The sequence below is a fragment of the Lissotriton vulgaris genome, chromosome 5, assembly GCF_964263255.1.
Source record: "Lissotriton vulgaris chromosome 5, aLisVul1.2, whole genome shotgun sequence".
NCBI classification, from domain to species: Eukaryota; Metazoa; Chordata; class Amphibia; order Caudata; family Salamandridae; genus Lissotriton; species Lissotriton vulgaris.
This window is the reverse complement of record NC_141693.1, coordinates 1,929,381,497-1,929,397,444: the sequence shown is the minus strand read 5'-3', so window position 1 is coordinate 1,929,397,444 and position 15,948 is coordinate 1,929,381,497. Positions and strand designations below refer to the sequence as shown.

General features: G+C 53.1%; 1 protein-coding gene across 1 annotated transcript in view; it reads left to right on the top strand.

Moving 5' to 3' along the window:
• Nucleotides 1-15,948, top strand: part of ATF6B (activating transcription factor 6 beta) — a 309,902-nt gene that overhangs the window by 158,095 nt on the left and 135,859 nt on the right. The window contains exon 9 of the mRNA XM_086924544.1: nucleotides 8,073-8,164. Within this exon, the coding sequence (XP_086780670.1) occupies nucleotides 8,073-8,164 (92 nt within the window). The remainder of the gene's footprint in view (nucleotides 1-8,072; nucleotides 8,165-15,948) is intronic.

The following is a 15,948-nucleotide window of genomic DNA, read 5'->3' as shown; positions in this document are numbered from 1 at the left end:
GCCAGGACCCCTGGCCCACGCAGACCCCAGCCCACCCGCCGGACGTACGACGCCGCCACCCTCAACGCACTCAACACCGGCCGAATCCCGGGATGCTACCGAGCCACCCCGAGACGCACCCACGGACCCTTCAGCTGTCACTCCTGCAACTTCTCCTGCATCCGGACCTGCACTACACCAGCACCCACCAAACCGAACACCAGCAGCAACCACCTGAAGTGCATCCTGCTCAACACCCGCTCCGTCCACAGACACGCCATCGAACTCTGGAACCTCCTAGACACCACATCGCCAGACGTTGCCTTCCTCACGGAAACCTGGATGAACGCCTCCTCAGCGCCCGACATGGCCATCGCCATCCCGGAGGGCTACAAGATCACCCGGAGAGACCGCGCCAACCAGACGGGAGGAGGCATCGCCATCATCCACAGGAACTCCATCCGCATCACGACCAACACCGACGACACCCTGACAACCGCCGAACACCTGCACTTCCAGATCCACACCGACCCCAAGACCACCCTCAGAGGCACCCTCATCTACAGACCCCCGGGACCACGCACACAATTCAGCGAAGACATTGCCGACTTCATCAGCCCGCACGCCCTCCCCTCCGCTGACTACATCCTCCTCGGGGACCTCAACTTCCACCTGGAGAATAACAACGACCGCAACACCACCACCCTGCTCGACAACCTCGACAACCTCGGACTCAAGCAGCTGGTGACCACCCCCACCCACTACGCCGGACACACACTCGACGCCGTCTTCTCATCCAGCAAGGACATCGCCTTCAGCCACACCACCGGACTCTACTGGACGGACCACAGCTGCGTCCACTTCAGCTTCAGAAGGACCACGATCCACCACCACCAGCAACAGGTTGCACGAAGAAGCTGGAACAAGATCACGGCCGACCAGCTCGCCGCATCCCTGAGCCAGCACCCTCCCGCCAGCTCAGCGAACCCCAGCCAGGCCGCCGACAACCTCACGAAGTGGATCAGCATCTGCGCAGACGACCTCGCCCCACTGAGGACTCCGCCCAGCAGACCCAGCAGCAAGAAGGCCCCATGGTTCACCGACTAACTCAAGAGCTCCAAGAAGAATTGCCGAGCCCTCGAGAGAGCCTGGAGAAGAGACCCAACACGCGGACAACATGACCACCCTCAAGCTTGCCCTCCGAAAGCACCATCAACTGATCCACGCCACCAAGAACACAGCATTCAAGGAGCGGCTGGACAACAACGCACACAACAGCAAGGAACTCTTCAACATCGTGAAAGAGCTCTCCAACCCCAACGCCGGAAACAACGACATCGCAAGACCTCTGCAACTCCCTCGCCTCCTACTTCCACAACAAGATCGCTGACATACACAACAGCTTCAGCACACAAACAATGCTCCCCATGACCGCACCAATGCCCCCCACCACCACCCTCAGCGCCTGGACCCCGATCAGCACCGAAGACACCATCCGCACAATGAACTCCATCCACTCAGGATCCCCTACCGACCCCTGCCCTCACCACGTCTTCAACAAGGCCGACGCTGTCATCGCACCCCACCTGCGGGACATCATCAACACCTCCTTCGACACCGCCACCTTCCCTGAGAGCTGGAGGCACGCCGAACTCAGCGCTCTACTAAAGAAATCAACAGCGGACCCCACCGAACTCAAAAACTATCGCCCCATCTCGCTCCTCCCGTTTCCAGCCAAAGTCATCGAGAAGACCGTCAACAAGCAACTGGCCGCCTTCCTCGAGACGAATGGATCCCTCGACCCCTCACAGTCGGGCTTCAGGGCCAACCACAGCTGCGAGACCGCCCTCATCGCTGCCACCGATGACATCCGAGCCCTGCTCCACAACAGAGAAACAGCGGCCCTCATCCTCCTAGACCTCTCCGCAGCATTCAACACTGTCTGCCACCACACCCTAGTGCAGCGTCTCAGCAACGTCGCAATCCATGAGAAGGCACTAGAATGGATCATCTCCTTCCTCGCTGGAAGGACACAGAGTCCGCCTACCCCCGTTCAGGTCAGAGGCCACCGAAGTCATCTGCGGCGTTCCTCAGGGCTCCTCGCTCAGCCCCACCCTCTTCAATGTCTACATGAGCCCCCTTGCTGCCATCGCACGCCAACACAACCTCAACATCATCTCCTACGCCGACGACACACAGCTGATCCTCTCCCTCACCAACGACCCCACCACCGCCAGAACCAACCTTCACGAAGGGATGCAAGACGTAGCCGAGTGGATGATGACCAGCCGCCTGAAACTGAACTCAGACAAGACGGAAGTTCTCATCCTGGGCTCCTCGCCCTCCGCCTGGGACGACTCCTGGTGGCCCCCCGCTCTGGGCACCGCACCCAAACCGACAGACCACGCACGCAACCTGGGCTTCATCCTGGACTCCTCCCTCTCCATGACCAGACAAGTCAACGCCGTCTCCTCGTCCTGCTTCAATATCCTGCGCGTGCTACGTAAGATCTTCCGGTGGATCCCCACCGAGACCAGGAAGACGGTCACCCAGGCCCTCGTCACCAGCCGACTGGACTACGGCTACGCCGGAACCACCGCCAAGCTGCAGAAGAGACTCCAGCGAATCCAGAACGCCTCAGCCAGACTCATCCTCGACATCCCCCGACACAGCCACATCTCCGGACATCTGAGAGATCTGCACTGGCTCCCGGTCAACAAGAGAATCACCTTCCGTCTCCTCACCCACGCACACAAAGCCCTACACAACCAAGGCCCGAGATACCTCAACAACCGCATCAACTTCTACACTCCCACACGCCAGCTCCGATCGACCAGCCACGCCCTCGCCGCCGTCCCCCGCATCCGAAGAGCCACAACAGGAGGAAGGTCCTTCTCCTACCTGGCCGCCAAGACCTGGAACTCCCTCCCGACCCCCCTCCGCCTGACCCAAGACCACCTCGCCTTCAGGAAGCTGCTCAAGACCTGGCTGTTCGAGCAGTAGCGGACCCTCCCTCCCCAAGCGCCTTGAGACCCTCCGGGTGAGTAGTGCGCGACATAAATGTCTTTGATTGATTGATAGCAGACAGAGCTCTGAGGAATGCAGTTGCAGTAAACTTGCCCTCAATCCTAGGGGCTCATAACACCCAACCTGCTCTTGCTGCCCGAGCTAGGAGGAATGCAGTAGAAACAAGCCTGCCCTCGTTCTGAGTCCTGTAACATAGATCACATACACAAACACTGAGGAGCACAGTAACACTGAGCTTCACCTCGCAGCCCAAGTTTTAAGGATTCCAGTAACTCAGTCCTGTCCTCGCACTGCAGATGACAACCCAAGCTCTGGGGAACCCATCCTGAGGTCTAACAAAATAGCATCGAGCCTGCACATGCATTCTGAAATCTGAGGGGCACAATACCCCACAGCCTTACTCAGAGGAGCACAGTAACACCAAGCCTACTCTCGCCCTTGGAACACTACCTGAGCTCTAAAGTAGCCCAGTAACACTGAGCCACACGCTTCTGAGACTGAATCAGCTGTAGGATGGGAGCAAATGTTGAAGTCTGCCCTTTTTTGCACCACAGACTTGATGGCTCTAGTGTGCATACAGAGACACTGAATCTGTCTCAGAGATGGGAGCCCACAACGTCCGAGATCTGTCACCCCGTGACTGGATGGGCTGTAGAGTGGGAGGGTATACCCTCAGCCTTTCAGCTGTAAGACTGGGTAGGCTGTAGAGTGGGAGGGTATACACTGAGCCTTTCACCTGTGAAGCTGGTGGGCTGTAGGGTGGGAGGTTATACACAGAGCCTGCTACCTGTGGCTTTGGATGGGCTTTGGATGGACTGTAGAGTAGGAATGCATACATAGACTCTTCCACCTTTGTGACTGGATGGGCTGTAGAGTGGGAGTGTATACTCCGAGCCTTTCACCTGTGAAACTGGATGGGCTGTAGAGTGGGTGTGTATTCCTAGAGCCTTTCACCTGTGACACTGGATGGGCTGTAGAGTGGGTGTATATTCCTAAAGCTTTTCGCCTGTGACACTGGATGGGCTGTAGAGTGGGTGTGTATTCCTAGAGCCTTTCACCTGTGACACTGGATGGGCTGTAGAGTGGGTGTGTATTCCTAGAGCATTTCACCTGTGAGATGGGATTGGCTGTAGAGTGGGTGTGTATGCCTAGAGCCTTTCACCTGTGACACTGGATGGGCTGTAGAGTGGGTGTGTATTCCTAGAGCCTTTCACCGGTGAGACTGGATGGGCTGTGGAGTGGGAGTATATACACAGAAACTGCCACCTGTGACACTGGATGGGCTGTAGAGTGGGTGTATATTCCTAAAGCTTTTCGCCTGTGACACTGGATGGGCTGTAGAGTGGGTATGTATTCCTAGAGCCTTTCACCTGTGAGATGGGATTGGCTGTAGAGAGGGTATGTATTCCTAGAGCCTTTCACAGGTGAGACTGGATGGGCTGTAGAGTGGGTGTATATTCCTAAAGCTTTTCGCCTGTGACACTGGATGGGCTGTAGAGTGGGTGTGTATTCCTAGAGCCTTTCACCTGTGACACTGGATGGGCTGTAGAGTGGGTGTATATTCCTAAAGCTTTTCGCCTGTGACACTGGATGGGCTGTAGAGTGGGTGTGTATTCCTAGAGCCTTTCACCTGTGACACTGGATGGGCTGTAGAGTGGGTGTATATTCCTACAGCTTTTCGCCTGTGACACTGGATGGGCTGTATAGTGGATCTGTATTCCTAGAGCCTTTCACCTGTGACACTGGATGGGCTGTAGAGTGGGTGTGTATTCCTAGAGCCTTTCACCTGTGAGATGGGATTGGCTGTCGAGTGGGTGTGTATTCCTAGAGCCTTTCCCTGGTGAGACTGGATGGACTGTAGAGTGGGTGTGTATTCCTAGAGCCTTTCACCTGTGACACTGGATGGGCTGTAGAGTGGGTGTATATTCCTAAAGCTTTTCGCCTGTGACACTGGATGGGCTGTAGAGTGGGTGTGTATTCCTAGAGCATTTCACCTGTGAGATGGGATTGGCTGTAGAGTGGGTGTGTATTCTTAGAGCCTTTCACTGGTGAGACTGGATGGGCTGTAGAGTGGACGTGTATACATAGAGCCATTCACCTATAAGACTGATTGGGTGTTTATACCTTGAACCTTTCACCTGTAAGATGGCATGGGCTGTAAAGTGGGAGTGTATACACACAGCCTTTCCCCTGTGGGAGTGGATGGGCTGCAGGGTGAGAATGTGAATACTAAGGCTGCCATTTCTGAGAATGGATGGGGAGTGGCGGTCGACAGGACTATAGATTCTGCCATCTCTGAGACTGGATTGGCCATGGGCGCAGTTATGCAGAGGTTGTCAACTGAGCTTAGGAAGGCGGTTGGGTAGGTACAGGTACATATGGCTTGCTGTTTCTGGGAGTGAATAGTCTGTAGTTTTACACTGACACACAGAGCCTGCACCTCTTAGACTAGGTAGGCTCTGGGCACAGTCAGGCAGAGCCATTCACTTGAAACCTGGTGCGTCGCCTCTGAGATTAGATGAAACTGGTTGTAGATTCGGCACAGGTACACAGATCTTGTCACTTCTGAGATTGGATGGTATCAGGGCATTGAAGCAAGCATACAGGGAGGCTACATGTGTCTGTCAATGCTGGTGGTCTTAATCTTCAGTGCGGCTAGTTCTCATCATCTCCATGTACTTCTGTCTCGGTCCCCATCCACGCCTGTCTCCCTGCTGCTTTTGTGACAGCCACCCTTGTGTTTCATTCTCGCTTACTATCTAGTGGTCTGTCAATACTCATTTCTCAGACAAATCTCAGTCTTGTTGATGTACACGTTGCCTGGTTCTTTACTCCCTGGCCGTTTCTAGGGTTGGGTATTTTCGAGTATCCTGTCCAGCAGGCTCTCACATTCTCGCTCCTGACTCCACTGTCTTCTCTCTATCTCATTTGGAAACTCTGTGTCCTGTGCCACACTGTGTTCTCTCTATCCTGTGCCAGTGTACAACCCCTCCCTCCACTCTTCGTGGACTTTCCTTAAGTCACACACTCTGCACCTCACTGTGAAGCCTTTAAACCACTTCATGCTGTATCCTTGATTGTCTGTTGTCTCAAACCTATCCTGCTGTCTTTATACCAAAATCATGTGCAGCATGATCTCTGGCTCGCCATTCTAACTCCTCGTTCGAGTACCTACCTATGTGACATGCAGTGCTTAATTTGAGCCAGTGGCTGATGATGGGGGACATTTGCACTTATTTTTCTGTATCGGATATTTACTGTGTGCAAGAGAAGGGGAAAAAACTGATCAAAAAGATTGATGAAGAAAAAGATAGCAAAACTATCCCAAACAGAAAGCAGGAACCTGCAGGGCCGTGAAAAGAAGGCAGAGAGTATCTCGTAGTTGATAAAGACTACCGACCTTGGTATTCGGCAAGCTGACGTTTAATTGCTTGAGCTGCCGGCTTTTGAGTGGAGCTTTGGACACATCACTCTTTTTCACAAATTAAGCACTGAGACATGCGCCTGTCTCTACCGCCTATCACACTCTTTGTTCCTGGTCTTTCCTCGTTTCTACCAAACTATTCTTCATCCCAGTGTCAGCCTACATGATGTACCTGTTCGGTGTTCTCTCTCACAAGCGTCTCTCTCTGTCTCCGCTTCAGCCTTTAGAGCCTGATGTTCTGCTTTTATGGCACAGTTGGGATGTTTGTGTTGTATTACTGGTCTACCTGGTATAAGTTACATTGCACAACAGTGTTCCTAGTTCCAATATTGTTTGAGTGTGCAGTTGATTCCTAGCTGGCCATGGATCGTCACCCTGTGGTATATACTTGGCATTAAAGCTCATTTTTCCCCTAAAAATCTTGGTATTCTTAACAACATTTTGTGTCAACAATGGGTTAAACGTGACTGCATAGCGCTTTATAACTCACAGTCCAATGGAATTGTCAAAAGGACCAACAGGATAATTAAAGGCTGGTTTCAAAAGGTGTTGGAGGGTGACCAATATGTATAGAGGATCGTCACTAAATGATGAGGACCTATCGCGCAAATGAGAACAGTGTGACTACAAAGTACCAATTTGCATTTATGAGAGGGAGAAAGCACAGGACCAAAATGGTTCTTGCTTAAATAAAGGAACTGGTGTCTGGGCTGAATGCAAATTTGGAGGTTGATGATTGAAAGGAGGTGAGTTGAGAGCTGGCGATTTGAATGTGGTCATGGTAAGTCGGTAGGGAGTGGGCTGCCCACATTTCCGACATCAAAGAAGTGCAGGATCGGTATTTTCTCTTGAATGGAAAAAAGCAAAATTGCAGGAGGGTGGCGCTAAGCTCCAGGGTTGGAGGTTGAAAGTTCTAAGAGGTAGAAGCTTGCAGTAGTTTCTTAAAGATAAGTGATTATGAGTTGAGTTGAACATGAGTGGATACTGAGAGTAACAACTCAAGAATGGGTGTTTAAGTTGGAGGATATTAATTGAAAACAAATGTGTCATAGGAAGGGGGGGTCCCTTAAGATACATACAATGGGAGAGTACAGTTGTGCGTGGACTAAGAACCCATAGGCCACATGAGTATTTAAAGGATTATGTTGATTTCTAGACACCTGTATATTCACAGGATTAGGTCAATTTCTAGGCCAGGGTGTCCTTCACTTGGACTTGTTACTTCTAGCATGCTCGCCCTGTAGCCTGGATTTTTCATTGTTACCTTTTCTTCCCTTCTATTAATCCAGGATCCCTTGGTTTTGTTTTTATTTTTGGGATAGAAGATACGTTATGCCTGTAAGGCACAGTTGGAATGTTTCTGTGTTCTTAGTTATAATGTTGTTTATTGAGTGTGGAATTCCATATCCAGGCACTTGATTCTGGCAGGGGGTGGCTGATCATGCACTGGTATCCATCTCGATGTTCTTCACACAACCTGGCCCTTCTCTGTACACTTTCACTCTAGCCTTTCCTTCCACCCTTGACTCTCTCTTCCAGGGCCTGTCTGTATTCTTTTCATGCCAATTTTGATCAGTCTCCCCTTTGCCTAGCACCTATGTGAATTGTTTCACCAATGCCTGCATGTTTTTCCTCTCTTCAGAACACGGAGATGAAGTTTGGCTCCAGTAACCGGAAGGTGGTGTGTGTAATGGTGCTACTTCTTTTCATCGCCTTCAACTTTGGCCCAGTCAGGTGAGGGTTGGTGCCTCCTACTCCTAAGAGCCAGACCCTAAGCATGCATTGTAGACTGAAGCTTGGCATTTGACATTTCTTTGCTTCAGATCAGCAGTTCACTTAGTTCTATTGTTTATCCTGATCTGAGACCCCAGTCCTTCCTCCCGACACCTCTTCTTCCTTCCTATCCATGTCCTCAATTCTGACCCATATCTGTCCTCATGCCCAAGATTCCTGTTCTCCTTTCTGATTCCTGTCCTTCCTTCTGCCAAGACCCTGGTCATTCTTTCTGACCCCTATCGATCTTTCTAACCTCTAGCCTTCCTTTCCTTCCTCCTGATCCGTTCTTCCTTCCTACCCATTCTTTCTTCTAACCCCTGTTCTTGCTTCCACATCCTGTCTTTCCTTCCCAACCCTTCCTTTCTTGCTATCCCTGCTTTCTTTCTTCTCCATTGATGTGCTCTTCACCAATCATATTTGTTCTTCCCAGCCATGTCCTTTCTCCCAAAGACCTGCATTCTTTCCTCCTCAGCCTATTCACTTTCCTCACTCTCCCTATTTATACTGTTGTTCATCTCCTCATAAGACTGTAGTACAGGCCTAGATTCATCTGATGCAAATGTTTTAGATCAAGGTAGAGCAATGGTGAACGTTTAGGTTCCTAAACCACCTGGTTTATTCGTGTTTTTACTTTTCAAGAGTGTTCGTTATTCAAAATGCCATTTCTAGGTTTTCATCAAACCCTGGCCAGGAAAAGAAAATTGTCCGTCCTGGCTTGTGGCACAAAAGGCTACTTGTTAGAGTGATCTGGTCAGGTCAGATTTGTTCTGTACTGAGCCATTGCCTATTCAGACTTGTTCATATGTTTAAGGAGCGATAATCCACGCAAACCCAGGCTTGCTTCTTAGAATTCAAAGCTAATACCAAACTTTCTATTTAGAACCCGCTTCATGGAGTAGACCCCTTTAGAGGTAGCATCTTACCTCCCACTACAGGCCCTTTAAATACCCCTTTGTTTCCTTGAATGACACTGGTATAATTGTGTGTCCTACTGTCTGGTGTGTGTGAGCAGCCTTACTATCCCTACAGAAAGCCTCATTGTTTTAATTCTAGTGAAATATGAACACTATCTTGCCTTATCTGAAAGAAACAGGTTAGCGTTAGATTCCTTACATTAGAATATCTCCAGGCGTCAGACTGGATCCGGAAAGTTTTGTGTAGCAGTACCCCTGCGTGTCGGTAGGGGTTGTCTGCAGCTCTGAGTCCGTCGTCTGCGTCGTTGGCGCCGGGATGACGTCGTCGGAGTACTTAGACGCCGCCCTCGCACGCTGACGTCAGTTCTTCTTTTTTCCGCACCAGCAAGCGCAGATCCTGAAAAAGCAGTACTCCTTACTCACTTTATAGACTAACTTTTTGATCCTGTTTCGAGTCATAAGACTATCGGTGCCGGTAGGGATGCCCGGGTTCAAGCCCTGTGCCGATTGCAACCGACTGATGTCGGTTATCGACCCCCATTGCGGGTGCCTGTATTGCCTTGGGGCCGACCATGACGACAAGTCGTGCCCCGACTGCCGGGCTTTGATGTCGAAGGCTAGGCGGGAGCCGTCCCGTAAGCGCCTTGAGCTCCGGCAGTCGGCCCGTGCCATTCACGGTCCAGGTCGAGGAGGAGGTCGAAGGACCGGTCGCGGGGCCACAGTCATCGCAGTTCGGCGAGTCGACATCATTCGTCGGGCTCCAAGTCCTCAGGTAAGAGGCACAAGAAGTCAAAGAGGCGATATCACTCTTCAGACTCACCCCCGACACTCGCGTGATGCGGCCGGAAGTTCGGGCGACACCGCCCACCCGGCTCCGCTGGAGCCGCAGGCGCTGCTGCCAGCCCCATACCCGCCGGTCCCTGGGCTGAACGCGACGTCGGAGGAGATCGAGGCCTTCCTCATGGCCATGAGGTCGCCCTCTCCTCCGTCGGGTCCCGCTGTGGCGCCTTCCGGCCCGAGGCCCCGGCTGGGAGCCCAAGCGGGCCGGGGGCTTCGGCCCTGGCGCTGTCAGCGACTTCGGTCCCGACGCCGCAGGGCCCCACCGGGTCCGGATCCGGGTCGTCGCTGGTGGACCTTACGACCCCTCCGCCGGCGCCGACCCCCAGGGTGTCGCCCCGGTGCCTCCCTCGGTCCGGCGTCGGACCGGCGTCGCTCGACACCGCATTCGATGCCAAGAGAAGAGCAATTCTTCTACGATCCGGCCCCATCCTTTGCATCGGACTATCAGGAGATGGGAGACGAGGAGGATTGGGAGGGGTCTGAGGACCCTCTGGCACATGAGTGCCAGTCGTATCAGGACTGGGCAGTGGATCTAGGGGAGGCCAGTGGTTTGGACACTTCGCCCGACACTGGCTTTGTCTCCCCTACTACCGTGGCTACGGAGGAGGGGGCTGCTTACAGCGTGGTGCTGACGAGGGCGGCCAAGGCCACGGCCCTGAGGACTAATCGCCTCACCGAGGTCCTTAAACCGCAGGCAAGCTCTTCAGAGCCTCTACTGCCGTTTAATGAGGCCCTTTCTAACGTTCTGTTGGGCACTTGGGCCAGGCCCGCTACAGGTCCGCCTGTAGATCGGAACGTGGCCAGGCGCCACCTCCCGGCCCCGGGCGACCCTAGCTTCCTGTCCACCCACCCCACCCCCGAGAGCCTGGTTATCCAGGCCTCTAACTTCCAGACCGCATTCCCGACTGCTCCACCTGATCGAGAATCCAAAAGGTATGAGCAGTTGGGTAAGAAGCTGTTCTCCTCACTTAGTTTGGGGTTACGGTCGGTTAACACCGCTTGCCTTTTGGGCCGTTCTACCCACTCTCTGTGGGATATGGTCGCGAACGTGCTGCCAGCTTGCCCGGAGGAGGCCCGGGTCAAACTCGCTCAAGCCCTGGCAGAAGGGCGGGATGCAGCACGGTACTCTATCCGATGTGGGCTTGATACCACGGACTCGCTGGGCAGGGCGATTTCCACGACAGTGGCGGTTCGCATCCACGCCTGGCTGAGGTCCGCCAACTTTTCGGCTGATGTCCTGAATTCCCTCATGGACATGCCATTTGATGGCCGTCGCCTCTTTGGCGACAAGGCAGACCGTGCGCTTGAGCGTTTCAAGGACTCCAGGGCTACGGCAAAGTCCTTGGGCCTGTCGGGCCAGCGCCAGCAAACTTCGCCTTTCGCTCCTTTCGTGGCCAAGGAAGGGGGCGCCCCCTGACGTCCTGCTAGCCACGGGCTGCAGACTAACATCCAGCACGGCGGCGGACGTGGTAACCGCCGTGGCGGTGCCAGGGGACAGCGGCGAGGCCAGTCCACATCTCCCCCCTCAGCATCAGTCTCAAAACCTCCTAGTCCGAGTTTTCAGGCCCATTCGACGCCAGTGTGGGGCAGGGTTCACCATCACCTCCTCCACTTGTGCTCCATCACTTCGGACAGGTGGGTGCTGCAAATCATCCGAAGGGGCTACTCCCTCCCCTTCGAGGCGACCCCTCCAGCCATGCCACCGCAGTACGACCGCGTGTCGGCGGATCACTTGCAACTTCTGCAAGAGGAAGTTACGGCCCTCTTGGCCAAGGGGGCCATCGAGCGCGTTCCTGGGCCAGAAGTAGGGTGTGGTTGTTACTCCCACTACTTTCCGGTTCCCAAGAAGGGCAAAGGAGGCCTACGCCCTATCTTGGACCTGGGGAACGTCAACGGCTTCCTCCGGAAGGAGAAGTTCAAGATGCTGACTTTGGCTCAGGTCTTAGCTGCCCTAGACCCAGAAGACAGGATGGTAGCGTTTGAATTGCAGGATGCATATTTTCACATCCCTGTCCTGCCGGCCTACCGCCGTTACCTGCGGTTCACGGTAGGCCGCGAGCACTTCCAGTTTACTGTGCTCACCTTCGGCTTTACCAGCGCCCCTCGAGTGTTCACGAAAGTGATGGCGGTGTTCGCAGCTCGTCTGATCAGATTAGGGGTGTCAGTCTTCCCCTATCTCGACGACTGGTTTTTGAAGGCGGGGCAGGGAACACCTGGTAGGTTCCCTGAATGCCAGGACCAGACAGTCGTCAGTCTCCTCCAGACTACGGCCGACCTCCTGCACCTGCTGGGGTTCTCCATCAATGTGCCAAAGTCACACCTGTGTCCCTCTCAGAAGCTCCTCTTCATCAGAGCGGTTCTGGACTCGGCGCAGTTTCGGGTTTATCCTCCCGAGCAGCGCGTTCGGGATATTCAGGCTCTGATTCCGATCTTGCAGCCTTTATCCTGAGTCTCGGTCAGGTTGACGCTTCGGCTTCTGGGGCTGATGGCCTCCTGCATCCTTCCGGTGCATCACGCCAGGTGGCGGATGCGGGCTCTGCAGTGGGACCTGAAGTTTCAGTGGGCCCAGCATCAGGGCAACCTGTCCGACCACGTCCTGATCTCGGATGGCACTGCGAGACAGTTGCAATGGTGGCTCACGGACCGCGATTGTGTCAGCTGCAGATCTCTCTCCCTACCCCAACCGGAACACGTAGCTGTGACCGATGCATCCCTCCTGGGTTGGGTGGGCCACATGGGAGAGAGGGAGATCAGAGGCCTCTGGTCTCCGGCGGAGTCCCGGCTCCAAATCAACCTTCTGGAGCTGCAGGCGATCCGTCTTGCACTGAAGGCATTCCTTCCCTCTGTCCGGGGAAGTGTAGTGCAGGTGTTCACGGACAACACCACCGCCATGTGGTACTGCAACAAACAGGGCGGGGTGGGGTCGTGGACCCTTTGTCAAGAGGCTCTGGTCCTCTAGTAACAGCTGGAACACCAGGGTGTTTCCCTGGTGGTTCAACACCAGGCAGGTTCCCTGAATGCCAGGATGGACAAACTCAGCCGTCGGTGCATGATGGATCACGAATGGCATCTCAACTCGGACTTGGCGCAAGGTCTTTTTTGGCAGTGGGGAGACTTAGTTAGATCTATTCGCCACAGAAGAGAACGCGCAATGTCATCGGTTCTGCGCGATGGAATTTCCAAGGCGGCACTCGCTCGGAGGCGTTTTTCGTCGAGAGTGGAGCTGCGGTCTTTTGTACGCCTTTCCGCCTATACCACTTCTGCCCAGAGTGCTGAGTAAGATCAGGCGCGACCGGGCCCAAGTCATCCTTGTGGCTCCGGACTGGGCTCGAAGATACTGGTATCCCGAGCTACTCAGCATGTCAGTCGATCCCCCGATTCATCTGCCTCTTCAGGAGGACCCTCTGTCGCAGCAGCAGGGGACTGTCCTCCACCCGAACCTGTCCAGCCTCCACCTCCATGCGTGGAGATTGAGCGGCGGCAGTTGAGGCCATTTGACTTGCCTCCTGAAGTCTGTGATGTCATTCTGGCAGCCAGGCGTCCCTCCACAAAAACGGTATACTCCTGCAGGTGGAACAAATTTGTGGCATGGTGCACAGCAAAGGCTGTGGATCCACTCTCTCCCCCTTTCAGAGGTTCTCCTCTTTCTTCTTTCTCTTGCCCAGCAGGACTCTGCTCTGGGCACTGTCAAAGGCTACCTCTCTGCCATTTCAGCCTTCTTAAGGCTTCCTGGTCAGCCTTCTCTTTTCAAGTACCCTGTTGTAAATAGATTCTTGAAGGGCATCACTCACATGTTTCCTCCTGTCCCTTTTGGGATGCCTCAGTGGGACTTGAATCTTTGTTCTGACTTATCTGATGTGCGCTCCCTTTGAGCCACTTCACAATTGTCCTCTCCGTCTTCTTACTCTTAAGACTGCATTCCTGGTTGCCACCACCTCTGCCAGGAGAGTTAGTGAGCTCCAGGCTCTATCTTCTACGCCTCCTTTCCTTTCTGTCCATCTGGACAAAGTTGTCTTGAGAACACGTCCCTATTTCCTGCCCAAAGTAGTCACAGCCTGCCACATCGGGCAGTCCATCACCTTGCCCACCTTCTTTCCGCCTCCGCATCCCTCGAAAGAGGAAGAGAAGCTCCACCGTCTGGACCCAAGACATGCGATCTCATTCTATCTGGACTGCACTCGCCAGTTCCGGGTGGATGACCGGCTCTTTGTTGGTTACGTGGCCGCTAAGAAGGGACGGGCGATGCACAAATGAACCATTTCTCGATGGGTTGTTTTGTGCATAAAGGCTTGTTATTCACTGGCTAAAAAGGAGCCTCCTGTTGGGCTGCGTGCCCATTCTACTCGGGCCACGGGGGCTACTACTGCCCTGGGTCGGGGAGTCCCCTTGCAGGACATCTGTCAGGCAGCTACGTGGTACTCGCTGTACACGTTCGCTAGACACTACTGCCTGGACAGCCATGTCCGGAGAGATGGCTTTTACGGCCGTTCTGTTCTCCAGGACTTTCTGGTGTGATCATTGGTTCGCTGATCCACCACCGGGGTTTGTATTGCTGGGGTATCTATTCTAAGGTAAGGAATCTAACACTAACCTGTTTCTTTCAGATACACAAGTTACTTACCTTCGGTAACGATATATCTGTAAGAAACAGTAGTTAGTGTTAGATTCCTTACCGCCCCACCTATCATCCACGTTGCTGCGAACCGATATCTAGGGTTAAGGTATTCCCTTTGAGGGCCCTAGTTTCATGGCACCAGTGTTGGTTTTTATCATGGCTCTGCGTTTTTGGCACGAAAAGCTGTGTATAAGAACTGACGTCCGCACGCGAGGGCGGCGTCTAAGTACTCCGACTACGTCATCCCGGCGTCAACGACGCCGACGACGGACGCGGAGCCGCATATGACGCCTATTGGCGCGCAGGGGTACTGCTACGCAAAACGTTCCGGATACAGTCTGACACCTGGGGATATTCTAAGGTAAGGAATCTAACACTAACTACTGTTTCTTACAGATATATCGTTACCGAAGGTAAGTAACTTGTGCTTTATGCTTCCTGATTGCCAGAACAGTGTCTGCCTTAACAAGAGGTTTCATTATGTTCACATGATTAGTCTTTAAGGGTTGTTATTTGGCTGGGGATCTCCATCTTGTAGGGCTCATCCCGGTCAACACTGGAGCGCGTTGGCAACCTCTTGAACCTTTGACTTTCCAAAGCATTTTAGTTAGAGTGGGCTTTTATTTTGATCCTCATTGACTAGGGTTACCTCGCTCAGTCCATCTAGCCTCAAACCCTCAGCCAATGTCTTAAAAGTGTTCTACCATCTAAGCAGTGCTTAATTTGAGTCAGTAGATTCTGGTGCTCACAAACGGCACTTAGAACGCAGGCAGTAATGTGACAGCCTTACACATGGTGGCGCTGTTTGTGTACAGCATCAGTTGTTTCATTGTACATTAAAAACAACTAATACATGCTGCCCAAGCTCTTCTTATAGCTTTGGGGGCCTGGAAAAGTCTGAATTGCCACACCTGTAGGAGTTTGATGGCTAATAGTTGTGTTGTTACTGGAACTGGCTGGGACAAGCTACAATGGCCTTCTGGTGAGGGCCCGGTCACTGATATTTTTACAAATTAATCACTGCAACTAGGCCCTTTGTTTCACTGTTTGTAACACAGAAGTGATGCTAAAATGGTTTAAATAAACGTAAAGGACCCATTCTACAGATATTAAAAAAAAAAAAACATTTACTCTGATAAGAGACTTCTTGCCGCAAATTCCTTACCTTATAATATTTCCCAAGACTCAGACAGTATCTGGAATTATTTTGTGATCTTTTCCCCTGCACGCTGGTAGGTGGCATCATTTTTGCTCTACGTAGTGTCGTCCACAACAGAAGTGACGGGCGCCGTGCCTACATAGGCGCCACCCCTGTGCGCTGACATCTGTTCTTTTTTTCCCCACCAATCAGCACAGATCCGGAAGGAGCTTCC